Genomic DNA, 23,064 nt, shown 5'->3' on the forward strand with positions numbered 1-23,064 from the left:
ACCTTCCTTCAAACAAAGTGTTACATGCAGTGATTTTTGCTGAATAAATTTGAGAGGTGGGTAAACAGAATATGTGCAGGTAACACCAAGACAGCCACGACCCACCTGGCAGCTGCAGCTTTGAAGAAAACATTGAACATCACAAGAATTGTAGTAAAACTTCACTACTGGGAGCATTTTCTTTTTGTCGCATTTAGATTGTCATTGATCCTGCACTGGGTGTGCACATTTGACAAAATATGATCAAAAAGCATAAAACCAACTTTTAGTGAGCTGTTTTCTGACAGACAACCAGAGTGAGCAAGTTTCCTACACAAAGTTTTTTCTGTGTTTTAAGGTATCATTTATTAGTTTAATGAGGTGTGTATGAATATATATGTATATAAATATTTATAAAAATATATTTAAAATAGACATATATAGATATGTATAAATAGATACATACAAATATATAAATATATATAAATATTAAATGTAAATATAAATATAAAATAAATATAGATATATGTGTATAAATATATATATCTAAAATATATGTGTGTATAAATATATACGGATAAATATACACATATGTAGAGATATGTATAAATATATGTATAAACATACATGTAAATATATAACTATAACTATACCTATAAATATAAATATATAAATATAGATTAAATATAAATAAAAATAAATTATAAAATATAAATATAAATATAAATATAAATATAAATATAAATATAAATATAAATATAAAATGAATTTAGATATATAAATATGTATGTATGTATGTATGTATGTATGTATGCATGTATGTATTTGTGTTTTTGTGGAGCTGGATTGCATTCTGGAAAAATCACTGGCAAAATTCCTGTGGTGATTCAAGGGACAGGATCAGCCCTTTAATGTTTTAATAGTTTTCTGCCTCCTTATTGGCCAATGGAGGAGCTGCAGTAAGCAGAGTTTGTGAAGTTTAGACTGAGCTCTCTCTGCCTTTAATCAGAAAAACCAAAGCGGAGTTGGAGTCTAGCAAAGCTAAACACTTCAGGAGACTTCCTCACTTGTTGGAAGGAGCATTCATGGAACACTGGGATTCATAAAAGAAGACACTTTTACTTCTATTTTTTATGTTTTAATTAATATAATTGATCTTTAGAGTGAAATAGCAGCATACTGGGGACAAATCTACCCGAAAGGGATGGTGACGCTTCTTGCTCTCTGTTCCAGCATGGGACTCTGGACCAGGATAGCTCCAACCTCTGCCAGCTCTCTCATGGTCTTGTTCCTTGTGAAACAGGTAAGCTAATTCAATAATTAATAAATTCAATAGAAGGGAGTTCTAGCACGGAGCATTTTAACTGTCACAAATGAAAAAGCATCTTTGTACCAAAGATCCTTCCAACATAACAATTAATTTTTATTGCTAGTTAGCCACGGGAAATAATGGCTGCAAAGCTGTAGAGTTTTATATCAGAACTCTCTCTAAGTCATTTATTACCATTTTATTCTATTAATCCTCATTCATGCAGTGAATAAATTATGTTTACAACCATTTGCACAATCACTTTTCATACCATTATTGATCAGCATTGAACTATATTTGGTTTTCCGTTTTCCTACCAGATAAAAATACTGTTATGAGTTACATTTATTTTCTGCTGTTTTTTCTCTGCTCTAAACCCAGCTTTGATTTGTTTCTGGCACTGACTTGTGAGCACTGAATCTCCAATTTGTGAAATCTGTCTGGTTTTGTTCTGCACCTCACCTTCATGCAGAAAGCAAATAAATCTGTATAGGATTTCTGCCTTTATTTCTTGTACAGATCCACTAAACATTTTTACTTTTATTTTTATTTTATTTTTTATTTTTATATTTTTTATTTTTATTTTCCCCCTAAATCTTTACAAAATTATAAACACTTCTCACTTACCTTATAAATAGGAGGGGTTTAGGTACTTAATGAGAAAATGTCACTTCAAGGAAATTTTCATGTAGCTTTTTATAATTCCTATTTATTTATTATTATCAATCTTGATTTGAATAATTTTTTTTAAAAATTACTGATACTTGGTAAGTTTCAATTCAATTGAATAAAATTCACAGATATATATAGAGTACATTTTTATGAAGTGTATGTGCATTAGGACAATAAACAAAGTAAAAAGGTATTTCTACCCCCTTAATCTCCATTTTCTTGGGTTTCTGAGAAAGTAGGTTTGCTGCTGTGTGTGCTGTAGAGCCAATATTTGTGTTTCTAACATTTTTATAAAGAAAAAATTACCAGGAGAAAAATATATATATTTTTAAAGAAAATATTCCTAATATTTTTGTATAATTCAAATCTAAAGCTTCTCTGCATAGAGCTTCTTTTTATAGGACTGAAACAACTCAGATTTGTGAGACACCTCAGACAAAGCATTAGTTCCATCAATGCTGAGAGAAAATCTCCAAATTCTTCTGTGAAATCAAAACTTTGCTAGACTAATCACAGTGAATTAATTTTTCATAGTGGTTCTTGCAATTTCTTTAAAGAAATATGTGCTGTATTTCCTTATATTTTATTTTATTTCATAAGGAAGAAACATTTAAAAGAATAATAGCCATAAATGTTAAAATATATAAATACACCATATCTGTATTTTCATAAATACAGAAATACTAAAAATATATAAATACACTGTATCTGTATTTTCATAAATACAGAAATACACTATATCAAATACATACATAAATACACTATATCTGTATTTTTTAGGAAAAAACCTCTATAGATAGGAAAAATATCCATCAGACTAAACCTGGATCAAGGTTGAAAGAATGAATAAATATTTTTATTTTTAGTTTATGCCTAAATTGAAGGGGCTTTTTTCTGTCCATAAGAGCATAGCCTGAATAAACAGAAACATTTCATTTTCACTGCCAGCTTGGTATAAAAAATTTAAAAGGTGAAATTCTGACTGTACTGTGGTCAGTTATGAAAAACTTAAATTCAAACCGGTCTGGAACCAGATGTAATCCATTTCCTAAATGAAAGCTTCAGGCAGCATTTTCTTCTGCATCCAACAAATGTCTGAAGAGTGGGGTCTTCCTGGTGCAATCTCAGTAAATATCCAGACACTTCCAAGGAGTTTTGATTAAATTTCCTCATGGGTGAACTTCAGGGCAAGCAGGGGCCAGGCTGGCTGGGTGAGGCAGTTCCTTTTTTACCAAAAAAACTTCAGACAACCTGAAATGATGCCCAGTGCAGGGCAAAACACCATGGACTTTCTGAGCTTCTGTCTTAGACATGGGAGTTTAATTTTCCTTTTTTGAAAGCAGTGGCCAAATGGCAGCTACAGATCAAGGGCTGCGTGTTTCCACTGGTTGAGATCATGGGAAATGTCCATGGAAGTTTGTATTTCTACCATGGAATTTGCACTGTACCTAACCCAAAACTTGGATCATCATAGAACTTCCCTGCGATTTGTAATCACAACCTGTGTTGTGGTATTTGAGGTATTTGTTGGGGGTGGCATTCACATTCTCTGGAAAAGTCCCTTCACCCAGGATTTTGCTGCTGGGAAGCTGAGAAGCCTCAGAGAAAAAGGAAAACAATAATTATCTGATTTGCTTCTCCTGTGTTGTGCTCCTTTGGAATGTGTTTGGAGATTGTTTACCCACAGGTGATTGTTCCATTGAATTCTGGTGTGAGTTGTTTTCACTCTTTGGCCAGTCAGGGCCAAGCTTTGTCAGGCCTCTGGAGAGAGAGTTTTCATTATTATCTTTTTAGCCTTCTGTAAAGAAGTACTCTTTAGTATAGTTTAGTGCAGTATTCTTTAATATAATATAGTATCATAAAACAATAAATTGACCTTCTGAGAACATGGAGTCAGATTCATCATTCCTGCCTTCATCAGGGCACCCCACAAATACAATAGTTGGATCTGTCAGAGTGCAGCCAAAGGCTGTGTGACCAAAACAAATTTATCTCACAAATATTTACACCAATAGTGACCAGGCATTGGCTATGTGACCATAACAAATTTATCTCACAAGTATTTATATGGAGAGTGACCAGGTATTGGCCATGTGACCACCAAAACAAATTTATCTCACAAGTCTTTACATCAATAGTGATTAGGTATTGGCTGTGTGACCAAAACAGATTTGTCTTGCAAATATTTATATCAATAATGACCAGGCATTGGCTATGTGACAAAAACCAAATTTGTCTCACAAATATTTACATCAATAGTGACCAGGCGTTGGTTATGTAACCAAAACAAATTTATGTCACAAGTCTTTACATCAAGACTGATCAGGTATTGGCTATGTGACCAAAACAAATTTATCTCACAAGTATTTACACCAATAGTGACCAGATATTGGCTGTGACTGAGCCTTCAGATTTAAAGAAATGGACAATTCCATCAGGAAGTGATGTGGAACTGTCATTTAGACCTAACCTGCTCCTCACTCTTGTTGGGTGAACTTCCCCATGGCTGTGTATCACTGAGTTCCTCACTTCCAGAACTTCCCCATGAGTGTGCATCACTGAGTTCCTCACTTCCAGAATTTCCCCATGAGTGTGCATCACTGAGTTCCTCAGCTCCAGAACTTCCCCATGGCTGTGTATCACTGAGTTCCTCACTTCCAGAACATTCCCCATGAGAGTGCATCACTGTTCCTCAGCTCAGGAACTTCCCCATAGCTGTGCATCACTGAGTTCCTCACTTCCATGAACATTCCTCCTCTCCAGGAACGGAACCCAACGAGCTGCCAGGTAGCCACAGCGAGGTTCCCTCTGCATTTTTTGGCCGTTTAACACATTTGTTTATCAGAAACTGGAGTGTTCTTCCTGCAGCCCAGCAGCTCTGTCACAAATGCGTCATCCCCAGGGCTCTGTCTCTCCAGATGGGGTTCACTGACCCACCAGTGTCTGAGGAATCTCCCCTGGCTCCCAGGATTTGGGGGCCTGCAGGAGGGAAATGTCAAGATGCTTATTTTTTTTTATTTTGGAAACATGCATTCCTTTCTCATGGCTGCTGTAAATATTCTCTCCTTATCTTGCAAGCCCATCCACCGAAGAATGATTTTAGTTTTTCTGCTTCCCTCAAGCTTAAAGTGGGTGTCTGGAAATGAGATGAGAGACTGAAAGCAGGGTATTGAGCAGACGACAGTAAAAACATGCATGAAATAGTGAGCCTGCCTAAGAGCTAGACACCAGAACCCTGTTCTTGTTTTGAAAGTAAATAAATATGCTTTTTCTTCATTAAAATAAAAAAAAACCCATAGGTTTAAAGGAACAAAGGTGAAGTTCACAGCCATATATAGTGCTGGTTATATATCTCAGACAACATCAGGACAACCAACATGTGTTAAAGACTTTTTTAACCTATCATTTTTTCCTCCACTCTCCTCTCCTCATTTCTCATTTCTCTCATTTCAGAGCAGAATTTCTTGTAATGGAAAGCAACCTGTCATTAGGGACTAAAAGGTTCTAACTGATTTTTCTCATGTACAGCATTTTCACTCCCAGGCCAAAGGTTCTCTGCTGGAAAAAACCACGACTGGATGGAACAAATACAAACAGGAATGCTTGAAAATGCTGCGGGAATCATCTGTAGATAGTGGTAAGGAATTAAGCAATTAAGAAATTTATTAAGAATGATGAATATGCAAATATTGTCTTGCTGTATGTCTGTCCCTGTCACAGGGCAGAGTTTGGAGCTATCCATCAGGAGGAATCTGCACACCCTGCTTGTGATTTTAAGCAATAAACTTATCTCATGCACAATATTTATGTGCAATATCTCATTACTCTGGAGCAGCTCTCAGGTTCCCTGGAGCAGCACAGAGTGGTTTCCATGATTGCTCGTTGTCTGCACAACTTTTTGTCAAACTTTGGTTTGCTTCTCTCCCCAGGAGTACATTGCAATGGGACATTTGATCAGTTTGTTTGCTGGCCTTACTCACCCCCAGGAAATGTCTCTGTTCCTTGTCCTTCATATTTGCCATGGCTGGAAAATGGTAATGGGAAAGTGACACTAAAATATGGTTTTTATATTATATATTAAATATATTAGATAATAATATATTTGATATAAATAATAATATCCTTTTTAATGCCAATAAGCATTAAGACACCAAGTTCCTATCTAATTTCACAAACTGCTTCTGCCAACCACTTAGGACAAACCCAGCTCTTCATAATAAACAAAAACATCTTGCCTGCATGGAATGGAGACTTTTTTTCTTTTTCTGTCTGAATTCCTACAAAAGGAAGATTTCTGGTCACATTTCATGGATGGTTTAAGGTTTTTTCCAGTGTCTTGTATTCATACAGAGCTCCTGCTCCATCACAACAAAGAAATTCTCTGAGTTCTGAGCTGAGCAAAACAAGAAATTTTGGTTGTTGCTATCACCCTTGAACAATTTCAACTCAAAAATGGTTGAAAAAGCTCAGGTCTGATCAGAAATGAATGGATGGCAGCTGTTGAGGACAACAACAAACAAACACCAACCAGGCTCCCTACACCATTCCTCTGATGCTGTGGGCAAATTTGCAATTAGTTTAATTGGGAAAATGCAGTGAAAACCAAGAAAAGTTCATCAGTTCACCCACCTGCTGAAGGTGCACAGAAATGAAATATCAGCAGCATCAGATTTTACAGAGAAAGATCATTCCCTGATCACGTCCTTGTGCAGTTTTGACTGCACAAACCTGGTCAATGAATTACCCATTCACGAGCTTAATGAGGAAAAATGAATAAAGGGAGATGTCTGCAGGCTCCTCTTTTGGATGTACTGTGTGGGTTTTCTTGTAAAAACCAGGTACATCCTGGGAATTTATTTCTGCTGGATTACATTCCTACTTTGTTCTATGTAAATATAAAAAAATATATATTGACAAAGATAAAAAAATTAGTTTTATGCTTTTTTTTTGAGTATGGGTGGTGTAGAGTCGATTGTGGAGGTAGAAATGTTTCAAAAATGTATGAAAAATGAAATCTCTATTTTGACCTTTCAAACTGAAACTCTGTTTACTTTCAGGAAGTGTAGGACATGTATACAGAGTCTGCTTGGATGAAGGGATTTGGCAAACAAAGGAAAATTCCACAGACATTTGGCGGGATAGTTCAGAATGTTCTGAGAAAAATCATTTCCAAAAAAATGTAAGTATGTTTTATATTACAGCTGAAAACTTTAATCTTCCTAATCCTTTCTTGAGTAACTGACAAAACATTTCCATTTAATACCTGCAAAGCATCTTCAGATTTCATTTAAATTACCAGATGGAAAGCTGTTATTTTATTTGTAAGAAGCAGAAGATATTAAAGAAGGGGATTCCTGCTTTAGATGGCACAAGTTATTTTCTGTTCAGAGTCCAGAGTTCACATGGGCTGATTTTCTGCTAATAAAATAGAAAAACACTGCAACTTGTCAAGCAAGTAACATGCCAGCATCTCCCCAAATCACACTGGTCTGTGAAAATCGGAGAGCTCAGCTCCCCTCCTGAGCCTTTCAGCATTTAATGAGCTGTTAATTGGTATTTCAAAGTTAGGTAGAGGCTGCAGGATTCACCCTCATCCAATGCCATCCTTCCTGTATTTCTCACATTGCATCAGGCCAGGGGCTGGGCTTTGTCAGGCAAACTTCTTTTGCCATGGAATTCAGATTTCATTTCAATTACCAGATGGAAAGTTGTTATTTCATTTATAAGAAGCTGAAAAGAAAATATTAAAGAAGGGGATTCCTGCTTTAGATGCCACATTTTCTGTTCAGAGTCCGGAGTTCACATGGGCTGATTTTCTGCTAATAAAATAGAAAACACTGCAACTTGTCAAGCAAGCAACATGCCAGCATCTCCCCAAATCAAATTGGTCTGTGAAAATCGGAGAGCTCAGCTCCCCTCCTGAGCCTTTCAGCATTTAATGAGCTGTTAATTGGTATTTCAAAGTTGGGTAGAGGCTGCAGGATTCACCCTCATCCAGTGCCATCCTTCCTGTATTTCTCACATTGCGTCAGGCCAGGGGCTGGGCTTTGTCAGGCAAACTTCTTTTGCCATGGAATTCAGAATTAAGTCTCTTAGGTAAGCACTATCACCGCTGGTTTTTACTTTTTAATACTGAGTGCTTTTCTTACTTTATCAATAACACTGCTTTACTGATGGGTTATCAAACATTATTAGTTTAGTATCTCTGTGTATTGCTACATCTTTACTAAGCTCTTTATATGGTAAATACATGAACTTCCAAACTTTCAGTTTATTTGTGCAAATGTAATAAATATTCATAAGTTCTGGGTGTTTTCCAAAGTTTATTGACCATTTTGGATCAGCATATTTGGTATTATTTCATCTTGTGTGACAGCAGACAATTTCTTTGAAAGCTTTAACCAGCTTTCCTACCAGCACTAAATGTGGGCTTGTTTTGTTCTATTTAATTGAATAAATTTTATTCCATTTGTTTTATTTAATTGAATAATATGGGCAATTTGTCTGTTTTATTTAATTGAAACCCCCCAAGCTGTTGGAAATCACCCAGAGCCAGTATCTTCACACATCAGAGGAATCATCTTGGTTTGATGTGCTTTGTTGTGGCAAAATTGAAATAGCCAAAGTGATAACTTGAGATTTCTGCAAGGTTTTTACCTGCTGGAATGTTTCCACGGAGCAGAGTGACTAACAGCTTGGAATCTCCTGCACCCACACTGGGCTCTTTCACCCCCTTCAAGAGTAATTTGGTTTTATTCCTCTAATAATTGGAATTATTAGAGAAAACTTCTGGCAGGAAGACAGTGCTAAAGTCCTAGTTGTGAAGGACTTTTAGTAGAAGAAGAAAAACAGCAAAATCACTGAGGAAAAGACACAGGTTCCAAGAAAAGCTCTGTAGGCCAAATGTGGATTATGAAAGCCACACATCCTGTATCTCACTGCCCCTTCAGAGATGCTTTCCTTGGGCTGGAAGCTGGAAGAGTTGAGAGGCAGACATAAGCAGCTAAAATGGAAAAAATAGGAAAAATAGATGTTAAATTAGGCAAATTGAAAGGAAATTTGTGCAGGGCCAGGAGCTGGACTTCAACAATCTTTGTGGGTACCTTCCAACTCAGGATGTTTATAATAATCTATCAGTATGAGTATGAGTTCCCTTCCTCCTCTGAGGTCTCATTTGTCGTTCAAAGACATTCAAGACAGCTCTAATTTAATAATTATTATTTTACCTTGAACTCAAAACAGAAGTCAGTCTGTTTGAGTAGCTCCAGGCAGAGCTGGCTCCCAGCATTGTCAGACACAGCTGGGCAGTGGCTGAGTCCAGGCCACACACACAGGTTCAGTTATCTCTGATTTGTGCTACAAATGGTGTTTGTGCAGGAGAAATCTGGGAATAGTCTGGGAAAGCCTTTGGATTTAAAGAGAAACTCAGGGTGCAAGTGTCTTTGTCACACACTGATTTCAAAAGGCAGTGCAGGGAGTGTTATTGTTATATTTTCTGAAAAATCCCTTCGCCACGAGTTTTCTCCTGAGAAGCTGAGAAACCTCAGAAAAGAAATGGAAACAATGATTATCTGATTGCTTGGAATGTGGTTTGGAGGTGCTTACCAACAGGTGCATCTTTGATTGGTTCCATGTTAATTGTTTTTAATTAATGACAAATCCCAGCCAGCTGTGTCAGACTCTGAGTCTGTCATGAGTTTTTATTATAATTCATGTCTAACATTCTGATGTCTCCTTTCTCTTTCTTAGTATAGTTTTACTATATCAATATGATATGATATGATATTATATGATAACAAATCAACCTTCTGAGAACTTTGAGTCAATTCTCATCTCTCATCTCATCCCAAAACCCCTGGCAACACAACAACAATTAGTAACCACAACAATTAGTAACCTGAGTAGGGATCCAAATCCTGCCCTGGCTCCTTGAAAGAATATTGACTTTGTCAATATATATTTTTTATAGTTACATAGGACAAAGTAGGAATGTGATCCAGCAGAAATAAATTCCCAGAATGGACCTGCTTTTTGCAAGAAAACCCCACAGAGTAGATCCAAAAGAGAAGCCTGCCTCTCCCTTTATTCAAAAATGTGACTCCAAAGTTCCTGAGCTGTTTCTGCCCTGTCCCCCTTGCCTACATAACACATTTCCCTTCTTTGTTCCCAGGAAGAAGAACACAAACTGCTCACCACATTACAGCTGTTATACACAATAGGATATTACTTTTCTCTCATCTCACTGGTATTAGCTCTGCTTATACTTTCTTTACTCAGGTGAGTAAAAATTCACATGCATTTTAAATGTACAGAGCCCTGTACTCATATTATTTTTCTTATGAAATTGAAGTTATCATTTAGTTATGAATGATAAATTATCATTTAGTTTCCAGTGTTCCAGTACCTGAAGGGGCTACAAAAAAAGCTTGGGATGAGCTTTGGCAAAGGGCATGGAGTGATAGGACAAGGGGAATGGCTTTAAGCTGAAGATGGTAGATTTAAATTAGGTGTTAGGCAAAAATTCTTTACTGTGAGGTCATCCACACAAACTGCCCCATGCCTGGAAGATTTTAAGATCACATCCTGATCTAGTGGAAGATGTCCTTGCCTATGGCAGGGGGATGGAATGAGATGGGCTCTTAGATACTTTCCAACCCAAACCATTCTGTTGGTCCCATGTAAATAATTTGTATTTTTCCAAGGAGCAATAAAAATGTGATTTCTAAGCAGAATCCATGGATGGCAACAATATGAATGCAACAGTTGTTTTGCTGGGTTATTGGTTTTTTTAAAATTTTTTTTTTCTGCAAATTACACATATTCTGGAGGATTCATGAATTATTTTTTTCTCCCCCAGAAAACTTCACTGCACAAGAAACTACATCCATATGAATTTATTTGCATCCTTTATCTTGCGTGCTGCAGCAGTTCTTATTAAAGACTCTGTGTACAACAATATTTACTCAAAAAGACCAAACGATGAAAGTGGATGGATTTTATACCTCAGTCCTGAGGTAATGTGTCAATTCATGGCTGATAATAAATGTCTGCTTCTAGTGCTCGTAGCAGCTATAGTTTTGGAATTTTCCCTACAGCATCAAGTGTTGAGGTGTTTGTAAGCTGAGCTTTTGTTGAAATTTTGTTGATAAAAGTTGAGGTAATCAAGATTAAATCCTGTTGTAAGAGATTTCTTTTAAATGAATGGGATGAACAAATTAATTGATTGTAATATTTAGAAACAGCCACTTAAGCAAAGCATCTCACACCATGTAGCCTTTAGAAAGAAATCTGTAGTTTTATTTGGCACAGATTACATATATCTATAGCTGTATATTATATAGATATATCTATATATTATAATATTCATTATATATCTTATAATATATATCTAATAACGCATTACAGTAGATATATATATTATAATAAAGTGTATTATAATAATATATTATAATATTATATATATTATGTACATAATTATATAGTATATATATTATAATATATACATTATATATTTTATAACTATATAATAGATATGATATATTAATAATTATTTTATATATTCTATTTCTAATAAGTATATATTAGCTATATGCATTATCTACTTTTTATATCTTAAAATAAATAAATATTTATAGATATTATAATAATATAATATTTATAAATATTATAATATTTATTATTCCTCTATGTTGTTGTAGGAATAGAGCTTACCCATGTCAACAAGGAAAATTATCTGCAAGATAATTAATTATTATTTTAACAGCTCACCAGTAAAAACTCTCACATGAACATCATGACATCTACATTTACTCCTGTTCTCTCATCCCTACAGATTTTAATCATCTGCAGGACTGCCCAGTTTTTCATGCATTACTTTGTTGGGGCGAATTACTTCTGGCTGCTGGTGGAAGGGATTTATCTGCACACGCTGTTGATAACTGTGGTGCTGTCTGAGAGGAGGCTGCTGCAGACGTACATTGTCATAGGATGGGGTGAGTCCACAACTGCTCCAAGCTCTGATTTTGCTTTCCTTTGCTGAGTCAGTGGAGGATATTTTGTAAAGGAATGAAAAAAATCTACTTCTAGAAGCTTGGCTGGAATAGATTCTTCTTTTCTTTTCAGTTGTTCCAATCCTGTTTGTGGGCCCATGGGGAATAAGCAGATCCAAACTGGAGAACACTGGGTAAGTTATTAAATAAATTGTTCTTTGGAATCCTGACTTTGTTTGCTGTACCTGACAGAAAAACTGACCAGCAAATTATCAGATTATACAGCACCTATGGATATTTGTTACACTTTCAAGGTTCCCTTTAGTACTTTTACATTAAAAAAAAAAAACTTTAAAAAATTATTAAAAAAAACTACTGGCAATTCTCAGATTTCCTTATGCATTTAGCAATTCTCAGATTTCCTTATGCGTTTAGCAAGGAGTAAAATGAACTTTCACTGTTGCTGAAATGTTCGTCCATTTACATGAGGAAACTGGATATTTTACCTCAGTCCATAGGAAATGTTTTAATTCATAGCTGAAATGTTTTAATTTGTGCTTCTAGTGGTCATAACAGTCACAGTTTTGGGAGTTTGCCATACAGAATCAAGTGTTGAGGTGTTTGTAAGCTGAGCTTTGGATGCTGAAATTTTTTTGATAAAAGTTGGGGTAATCAAGATGAAATCCTGATTGTAAGAAATTTCTTTTAAATGAATAGGAAGAACAAATTAATTAATTTTAATATTTAGAAACAGCCACTTAAGCAAAACAACTCACACCTTGTAGCCTTACTAACCTGTCAGTAAGGAGAGGAGACCAGTGCTTTCCTTGGAAAAAGAAATCTACACTACAAAGGAAATCGACCACCTACACTTTGAGTTTATTTCATATTCACTGCCACTTTTTAAAGAAAAAAAAAAGTAATTTTTAATGGAAGCTCATGGCCAAACCTGATAGTGATATTTGCTGAGGGCATCAGGGACAGAAACTTGAACCAGCAAGCAGCAGTTCCTGCTCTGAGTAATGCTCTTGGTGACAGCCCATAAACTTTTTTGTGAAAAATGCCAATCACTTGTTTTTAGAATTTTAGAAGTTTAATAGTAATAAAGTGGTTATAAAAAGAGTAATATAATTAGAGTAATAAAAATTTGGACAATTAGGATTTAGGATAATATGAGACAATAGAAACAAAGAGTTACAGATGGTCTGGGTCTCTCTTTCTGGGCAAAATAAGCCCAAAAAAGACACGCATTAACAGAGGATTAACCCTTAAAAGCAACAGCCTGTTGCATATTCATACACCTCATACGTGATGCATAAATTCCATTCAAATACAGGATTCTGTCTGTCAGTGTCAGCTTCTTCCTCTGAATCCTGACAGCTCTTCAGGTTTTAACCCAAAACTATATTTAACACACTACTTAAGAAAATTAATACAGCATCCCTTTCTAGCATAACACATATAATATCCATTTTAATATTTGCAAAAAGCCAATCATAAAAAACACATTTTTCACATTTGTCCTTTATGTATGGAATCTTTTGTTCTCCCTTTATTCTTTGTGGTTTCTAGAGAATTTTATTTGCAATGCCAACATGGATAATAAGCAACATCCAAGCCGTAATTATGGTCTTACAGAGTCAGATAAATTCTAAATGACAAGCCAAGGTCTTACAGAACCTCAGGCTGATTAGCAGGAAGAAATAGGACAAATCAGAGGGGTAAAGCAGGAGAAAAAGAGACAGCTGCAAGCAAACTGCATGCACATTTTTTATCAGATCAAGAAGCATGGTCACAATTCCCAGTTCATTCATTTCCAGTCTCCAGTTTCAGATAGATAATTCAAGTAGTATTTTTTCCATTCTGAGGGTTTGGTGTTATGTTTTGTGGATTCAAAGACTGAGTTTGATAGATAGTTCTGAAGTTTATGGTCCAGGGAAACCTTTATCAACATTGATGTGAAAAGATCTTCAGAGCTGTTGGTGAAACTCTTCCTAGCTTTATCCATTTCTTCTGGGGGCCACCTGAAAATGTTGAACTTCACCAAGTTCCTTTTGAAATAAATGGACAAGTTATGTGAGCATTCTAACTTATTTTTTTTCCCTATCAAAATAATTATACTAAAATATATATACTAAAATATAAATTATACTAAAATAAAAAGTTATTCTCCAGGTGCTGGGGAACAAATGAACACATGGGGATCTGGTGGATCATCCGAGGACCAATGTTGTTTTCCATTGCAGTAAGAATTATATAACCTGTATTATTTTCCCCTCTTTGCTCTTTGTAATTAGTGCCATTTTTGTCCTTCAAAATTTTGGAACAAATAAGGCACAGTTTCCTACCACAGAAATATCAAAATAATATTTTATATTTCAATAATTCGTATTTCATATTTCAATAATTTCATAATATTTCAATTTTCACATAATATGACAGAAGGGATAAAGTTTTGTTCAGAAAATGTTGAAGCAGGGTTCTGTGTTAAAAACATGAAATGTGATTTTGTAGTGGAAGATTATGTATCAAATTCTATGCCAGGCTGAATAAGGCAATGCAAAGTTACTCAATTTTGCATATTTATTATGTGACAATAACCTGCTTGTATTCAAACTTCAGCCCAGCTGCATTCCAGTTATTTGTTGGCAAATTTTGCAGGTGATTAATATCAATTATACATTTATTTAGTTGTTAACTGATGAGTGTAATAACATTTGCTCTAAGTAAACCATATGTGTTTTCCTTCAAGGTTAACTTTGTCATCTTCTTAAAAATTCTCAGAATGCTGATTTCCAAACTGAAAGCTCAGCAAATGACCTTCCATGACTACAAATACAGGTGTGTAACAAATGACACAGAAGTCCTGACAGCTTTTTCTTGAGTTAGGTCTTATGAGCTCTTATTGAATTTATCACACTTGAGATAGCTTAGCTACTGTGAACAGTATAAAATTAGTAGGATGGTTATTGAGGTAGTGTTGGAAACAGAAAAAGTTTAATAAAAGGCAAAATAACAAAACTTTTTAAGAGGAAAAACTGAGCCAGGGGTAAGAGGTTTTTGTTAAACCACTTTACAAATGTGATTATTTCTTTTGTTCTCTTCTTTTTCTAGTGAATTACTTAGGTGGAACTTTTTTGGCCTCTGAGCAATTGGGTAACTCTAGGTCTGAGGTGAAGTTTTCAAGGTTTTATGAGGTGTCTTTTAATGAAATTGAGGAGAGCAATTTTTGAGCTTTTTGGTTCTTTTTAAGTAGACAAAGAATAATTTGGTCACTTTGTTAACAGAGGGTCTATTCCTCCAAAGTCCTGGCCCCTTTTTAAACATTTTGTCACATCAAAAACTTGTCAGCTTCCCCTAAAGATGTACCCACCACCACCAGGAGTAACAGGTATCCGGAATATGGGAAATAGCTATATTGTGAATAGATATTCTGAATATTCTGAACAGATATTCTGAATAGGCTCCCCAGACATTTCCATATCTGGGACCAAAGGCAGCTCAGCACCTGTGCTGAGTTTTGGGGGCATTTTCACAGAAGTTTTTCTTTTTTCTTTCTGAGATCTCTGCCCTCAGGTATCTCCTGTTACTCCTGTGCCTCTGCTGCTGTGACACATCTTTCCCTTTGTCACCAAAATTTGGGGAGAAAAAGAAAAACCCTCTAGCACTATGTTTCTGGCCTGATAGAGAATCAGAATTATTATATTCTGGCCAGGATGTGCCATGGAATACATTTCATTTACAGAAGCCTTTTAACTAGACTTTCCACAGATTTATGCCTACATTGTTACCAAAATCACAAAACTTCTACTACGATTTTAAAGTCAGAATATTGAGGGCATGATTTTGGATTAATTTATTTGTCTCTGAGCTTTTGATTTTTGGCTCCAAGGATGTTAAAAAAATACAATAATCAAACATTTTCTTTTTAAGATTGGCAAGATCTACACTTGTGCTGATTCCATTGTTGGGGATCCACGAATTTGTGTTTACCTTCATCACTGATGAACAGGTGGAAGGACTTTCAAGACATATAAGACTTTTCATTCAGCTGACAATGAGCTCATTTCATGTAAGTCCTGAAAATATTGGTTTTTGTGTTTTGAAAATATTGGTTTTAGTGTTTTAATTTTTTTTTTTTTTGTGTTTTGCAAATATTGCTTTTTTGGTTCATAGATCCATCTGCATTTGCTGCTCACCACAGTTACAGTGAATTTGGATTCAATATTATATCCCAAGCTACAATATCTCTAAATACACTGTTGCAGTAACAAGATAAAACATTCATAAATAAGTGTGATAGTCCCAAATACCAAAAAAGGAGTTTGACATTAAAAAAAATAGGTGTTCTCTGGTAGTAGGTAAAAACTCATCAGACCCCTGAAAATAGGATTAAAATGGTTCATTTAAAATACTCCCAGCCAAAATTATAATCATGAGAATGTAATACAAGCTTTGGGCTCCATTTTCCTCAGTGATGTTTGTTCACCTGCAGAGTGACACTGCCAGGTGCAGGCTCACAAAAGTTCTGTACAGCTGCATCCATTTTTAGTTAGATTTAGGAGAAAATTTGTCAAAGCCCTCACAGGATGGAACAGAAAAATGGAGCAGCATCTGCAGGTGGAAAAGAAGTTTCTCACCCACCCAGTCAGGGGTGTTTTACAGTGTTCAGGCACTTGGCTCCTCTTCAGTCCCCCTGTGTGGTGGTGTTTGCAGAGGTCCCAGGATGAGGGAAGAGATGAGGATCTGACTCCATGTTTCAGAAGGCTGATTTACTGTTTTATTATATTTATTATATCCAAAGAAAATTATATATTAAAACTATACTAAAAGAATAGAAGAAAGGATTTCATCAGAAGGCTTGAAAGGAATAGAAAGGAATGAGAATAAAATCTTGTGACTGACCAGCGAGTCCAAGCCAGCTGGGCTGTGATTGGCCATTAATTAAAAACAACCACATGAGACCAGTCCCAGATGCACCTGTTGCATTCCACAGCAGCAGATAACCATTGTTTACAATTTCATTTCTGAGGCCTCTCAGCTTCTCAGGAGAAAAATCCTAGCAAAAGGATTTTTCATGAAACATGTCCGTGACACCCCTGCCTTGGTTTGGTTGGGGCAGGAAGAAGCTGAGGAGAGGGAGGGAGCGTGGCTGTGGATCTCAGCTGCAGCACTGGGCTGAAGGAGCCACATTCCATAACCAAACAGAGTTCCGAGGAGCCCAGGCCCCAGGGTGAGCTGGTCTGGAGCTCAGGGTGATTCTCAGATGGCCACTCATGCACAGGCTGTGCCTCATGGAGCCATCTCCAGTTTGCCAAGCACTGGGCACTGGCACAGACATCTCTGTCTGTCTGTCTGTCTGTCTGTCTGGAGTGCTGCAGCCCTGCTAAATAATGAATTTTTGAGAGACTACTAATGAACCTGCTAAAGTTGTCCTGGACCCACATCTCCCTGCCCTGCCAGGACAGCAATTTCCAAATCTTCATTTGCTGCAAGGCCCGGGAATCTCTCTGGCTCCAGTGGCTGCTCCTCAGCAATTCACTGCTCTGACAGCGCTGCCCTCTTCGGCAGCCTGAGGCCATCTGAGCCTTTTTGTGCTGCACTTTCCCCACAGTTTGTCATAATCCTGGGTTTTTCCCTTTGCATATATGCACCTGTGCTCTGGTGTATGTATTCATCAGTGTTCTGGCACTGTTATTGAGGCTGTAATTTAAAATTTACACCACAGCTTGAGGGGAAAAATGTCCCGGTGACAGCAGAGAATTCCTGGAGAGCCACAGCCCCGAGGAGCCTGCTGACATGGTGTTCACAAAATCCCAGGATTATTTGGGTTGGAAGGGACCTTAATGTTGGAGTATAAGTTCCTTGGTTAGAAATATCCTTACTTGGAGAGGTTGCAGTGCCTAGATGTTATTTTAAAAGCGCAGAATCATTTTAAGTGAAGATTTTATTTACTGGCTTCTACAAAGAAATCTGATATATAAACCTGCTTACTTATCCTTGCTAAAGAACACAAACTTCATTCCTTTTAGAGAAACATGCATGAGCTTGGCAGCATGTCATGCTTTAGAAGCAAAGCTCCATTAAAAAATACCCAGAGATCTCAGCCAATGTTTATTGCAGATTCTCTTTTTTAGCTGCAGCATTATTTATGAAGGGATTAGCCAAAAAGCACATAAACTGTACCCAATTACATTTGTTTAGTCTGTAAATCTTCTCAGTAGTTTAAAAAGGCAGTTAAACTGTTTTGTTAAAGAAAAACAATTATCCCTGGGATCTCAGCTGAAGGTTTAACTCAAAACATTTTCAAGGAGCACAAAATTAAATTCTAAATAAGAGTTCTGTTGTAGGTAGGATGCTGCTTTGCTTTAGGAAATGGGGAAATCTAAACATCTTGGCTCCCTTGTGCATGGAAACTGTTTCCCTCTGGAAAAAAACCACTGCTTTCTGGTGGAGAGATCCCAGTTATTTGATGAGTAATTTATCACATTCCAATTGTCATTAAAACTGAAGAGCAAATTTGAGGCTTAGGTGTGCATGTCTCCTTTCTTATTGGTGTTTCTGCTAATGAGCATTTATTCTGAATTTCTGATTCTCTTTAACTCTATAATCACTTATTATCGTTAATTTCACCCATTATCATTAATATAATTTTCATTCACACTGGGATAATTCTGAAAAAGGGTGTTTGAGAAGTCACAACACACCGGGAAGCTTTCTAAGTGTGAAAATCAATTTACTGGGAGAAAAATGAGTAAGCATTAAAGAAACCAGGATTTAATGAGGTGAACATCAAATATAAATAATCAGTGAAGTTTTCCTCCTTCTGGGGGGATTTTACAGCGCTTGTCACTCCTGCTCTGACCCTGCAGCAGCAAAGGAGATTCCCAGAGGATTTCAAACTGAAATCAGCCCAGGGAGCCTCACAGGCAGCTGAGCCCCTGCCTTTCTCACCAGGCTCAGGAGTTTAATTTAAATCCTCTTTCTGCTTGTGGTGCCTGTGAGGCCAAATTTACAGTTTGTACCCATAACAAAAAACCCCAAACCACCCAGCAGAGTCAAGAACTTTCTACACCCCCCAAAAAAGAGAACTGCCTCCAGGAGCAGGAGAAGTTCTGCATAAAAAGTTGCTTTTTAAGCTGCTGAATTTGTATTTAATATAATATATTTTAATATTTTAATATTTAAATATTAGATGAGACTACATTATATATTTATGTGATATATATATAAAACATAAATATCACCTATTAATATCACCTATTAACTCTATAATCACCTATTATCATTAATATCACCTATTGTTAACTAATATCACCTATTATTATCACCTATTAATAACACCTATTTTTAACTCTATAGTAACTTATTATCATTAATATCACCCATTATCATTAATATACTCATTAACTAATATCAGCTATTATTAACACCTATTAATATCACCTATTATTAACTCTAATTAACTATATCTTCCTACATTAACCCAGGTGAAAATTGATAGAAATAAAATACATGAAAAAGCAATTTTGTTTGCTGTTTCTCCTGTCCCCATTTCCACTGGTGTGGCAGATAAATTGCACGTACGCTGAAGGAATTAATGACTCCAAATAATTCAGGACTGCTGGAAAATTAGCAGCAGGCTCAGAATGCTGTTGGTTAATTTTAGGTATAATGAAAAATGTTGAAGCCTCTGTGTATGTGGATTTCTTTTTAAACTTTTGTCTGAGCAAAGCAGAAATATTTCTGGAAAAAAGTGAGTGTGGGAACAATCAAATGCTGTCAGCTTTTGTAGCTGTGATATAAATATTGCCTTGGACTCAGAGTATTTATTCTCTTAATCAGAACTTGTGTCACAGATGCCTTTAGACAACCAAAAAAGGGAATTTCCTGAAGCAGGGGGAATAAATCTGCATCTCTGTGGGGCTGAGATGCAGCCTGTAAGCTGCTTTAGCCTGAGACCAAACCCAGACAGAGACAGGCAAATGGAAATTATAATTTTGGGATTTTGGTTTAAAACAAGTTGTATCTGTAGGGTTTTTTAAGGTGTTTATCTGAATCAGTTTCAAAGAAAAAACAGCTATTCCAAATGGCCATAACAATGTAGCTGAACTTTGAGCTAACACTAATCACTTAATATAGAAATAATTTGTAAAATGAACCCAAATGAGCTCTCAGTAGAATAATTCACAAACCCAAACAAGCATAGAGATAATAATATGAGAAACCAAGCTGCATATTTTTTATTTTACCACGTGGAAATAGCAGCAGTCACAGTATAACAGCAATTTGGGAAAAACCCCAATATTGTGTGGTAGCAAAATGAAGATAAAACTGGGGTTTGTAATCTGTAAATATATTATATTTTACACATATATATATATATATATAAATGAAATTATATAAACATATATATTATAAATAAACATATGTATAATTTTATATATACATATATATCCATATATATACTTTATAGAAATATATATTTACATATAATATATATAATATAATATATATAAATATAAATAACTATTTAAATTTATATATATTTAAAATATATAAATATATATTTTAATTATATATCTATTATTATACATTTATATATTTACATAAATAAATATAAATATAAATAAATATATAAATAAATATATATATAAAATTTATATTCTTCAGCATCTGCACAAAATGTGCCCTGCACTTGCCCAGGAAGTGCCCAAAAACAAGTGACTGGGTACTTCATTAATTAATAAGAAATAAATAAATGTGACAACTAGTTTCCTTTTTTGAACATTAAGGAGCACTGTTGAAATTTATGGTTTTAACATTATTGTCACCTTTAAATTAGAGCCTCAGGTATTTCCTGCACATTGATTTTTGCTCTGACTCTCTTTCTCTTACAGGGTTTTTTGGTAGCAGTTCTCTATTGCTTTGCTAATGGAGAGGTAAGACAATGCTGTGAGAGAAGCTTTTAGTTCATTTTATTAAAATGCTTTTAGTTCATTTTAGTACATTTTAGTAAAATGAATTAATGTAAAATGCATTAATGACACCAAGAAGGACGAACACACTGAGCAGCTCTGCTTATTGAGAGCATGTGTGCATTCTTTTGAGCTGTAATATTGTTTTGAGTGAAGAGAACAGCAAGAATTAGCACAGGTTTGGACTCAAATGCAAAATATTCTGTCTTCTTGTAGTTTAAAACCATTGCCCCCCCCTTGTCCTATCACTATTTGCACATGTAAAAATGTCTCTCAGCTTTTTACATGCCCTCTGTAGGCCCTGGAAGGGGTACTAAAGAATCTAAAGAATCTTCTCCAGGCTGAACAACCCCAGCTCTCTCAGCCTGACCCAAACTACCTTGGAAAATTATTCTATCTCAGTTAGTTTTAAATGTTTTCTAAGCTGAATCTGCCTGTTCTCCCTGACATTTAGCCCAGGTGCAGATTGCCACTACTCACACACATCACATTTGCAGAGGAAAAACCTTCCTAAGTCAGGGTGAAGAGGTTGGACTCTTCAGATTGATTTAGCAAACAAATCTGTTCCCACCCTACAAGCACCAGGTGCAAGATAAACCCTATTGGGGAAGACAGAACAGGAAAGCCTTATAAATATGATTGCCTGGCAAAAGATTTTGAGAATATAGAAACTATAGGAGAGATTGAAATGAAAGCAAGCTTTGAGATACCTCAGTTACTGAACAACTGGAAAACAATGGTGTGGCCACTGAAGGTAATCCCCTTTTGATGGAACAACACCCTCTGCTTGCAGACAGGCCCAAGGCTCAGAGCAGACCCTACAGCTTGGCAGAAGGGGCCCAAAGAGGAGTTTGTAGGGTTTTTTAGGGTAACACAGTATGGGAATGTAATGATTCTTATAGGCTGTATGGAAATGCTATAGGATTTGTATATTGTACTAGATTGGTTAGTGAGAATTAGAATATTCAACACAGAAGAAGATTTATGGTATTGTAATGGGAACATCACTCTCCCAACCTCTTTTCCACTCTCTTTACCTCTCTTTTCTGCTCTGAGCTGTGGCTGGCAGCTCCCAGCAGGGCCCTGCACTTGTCCCTTTGCAATAAACCACAATTTCCAAGCCCTGGCTTCAGAGATCTCCCTGTCCATCCATCCTGACCATCCCACCCCCATATTCACTCCTACAAAACCCCAAAGGGGCAGGAAGCTCAGCACTTCACAACTCTCATTTTACACCTGGTGTTTGTGTTAGGGAACTCCGGGTGCTCACATGCCATTACCAATGATTATTTTCTCCTCTCCTCAGGTGAAAGCAGAGCTGCAGAAACAGTGGTCCCGTTTCCTGCTGGCAGATCCCTTGGGCTGCAAGCTCTGCTTCCTGGGGGAAAACATCAAATACCTCAGGAAATGTTCCCAGAAAAGGAAAAAGCAGCACCTCGGCAGCAGGCACCACTTGTGCCTGGAGGTGAGCAAGCCCTGGGAGCTGCAGCTGCAGAAGAGGCAGAGCCCAGGGGCCAAGGCAGGCCCTCCCCAGATGAGCATGTCTGACAGCAGCGAGGGAGAGGTCACCACTGCAGAGACCACCGAGGAAGTCTTTGAGGAAAGTGAGATTTAGGGAGATTTCCCCTGGGACAGCAGCTGCCAGCAGGAAAAGCAGTGTTCATCTCTCAGCTGCAGCTGTGCAGAGCTCTGGGATGGAGCAGTTGATGTCCCAGGTGTTCCGGTTGTCTTGGGCTGAGAAAAATGTGATTTATTAATGGAGGTTGCTAAGCTGTGTGCCTGGGAGAAGAGGTCTTCTGGATGGAGTGTTTTTGCTTTGAGCTGACGTTTCCATAGCATACACCAAGGAAGCAGGATGAGCTCTGGAAATCAGCAGGCTCTGGAGACACATTTTGTCAGCTTCATCCATATGGGACTGGCTTGAGTCACGTCACGAGAAATCAATTTTCCTTTTTCATAGGAGTGGCTCATGAACAGAGAGATGTGTGTGGAAGTCTCCTTCCTTCACAGACTGAAATCATAGCCCATTTCAAGAAATCCATCCCAATTTTAGAACAAACCAGACCAAACACACACACATATACATATATATATGCATCTATATATATATATATGCATATATAGATTTATATTTATA

At 36.5% G+C, this 23,064-nt stretch overlaps 1 protein-coding gene across 1 annotated transcript; it reads left to right on the forward strand.

The window, feature by feature from the left end:
• Positions 1-1,183: 1,183 nt before the first annotated feature.
• Positions 1,184-22,542, forward strand: GLP2R (glucagon like peptide 2 receptor). Its single transcript, XM_058817440.1, has 13 exons — positions 1,184-1,282; positions 5,504-5,597; positions 5,890-5,994; positions 7,018-7,139; positions 10,131-10,237; positions 10,818-10,974; positions 11,793-11,952; positions 12,083-12,143; positions 14,125-14,194; positions 14,702-14,790; positions 15,883-16,021; positions 20,850-20,891; positions 22,234-22,542. Exons 1-13 carry the CDS (start codon positions 1,184-1,186, stop codon positions 22,540-22,542), a joined length of 1,554 nt encoding a protein of 517 aa, XP_058673423.1.
• Positions 22,543-23,064: the final 522 nt, after the last annotated feature.

Source organism: Ammospiza caudacuta, chromosome 19 (genome assembly GCF_027887145.1).
Source record: "Ammospiza caudacuta isolate bAmmCau1 chromosome 19, bAmmCau1.pri, whole genome shotgun sequence".
Classification (NCBI taxonomy): Eukaryota; Metazoa; Chordata; class Aves; order Passeriformes; family Passerellidae; genus Ammospiza; species Ammospiza caudacuta.

Excerpts from the sequence above, each read along its gene's own strand:
- GLP2R (XM_058817440.1), top strand. The coding sequence starts at position 1,184 with ATGGTGACGCTTCTTGCTCTCTGTTCCAGCATGGGACTCTGGACCAGG. Across the intron at positions 14,195-14,701 it reads CAATGTTGTTTTCCATTGCA|GTTAACTTTGTCATCTTCTT; the intron begins GTAAGAATTATA and ends TTTTCCTTCAAG. Across the intron at positions 20,892-22,233 it reads ATTGCTTTGCTAATGGAGAG|GTGAAAGCAGAGCTGCAGAA; the intron begins GTAAGACAATGC and ends TCCTCTCCTCAG.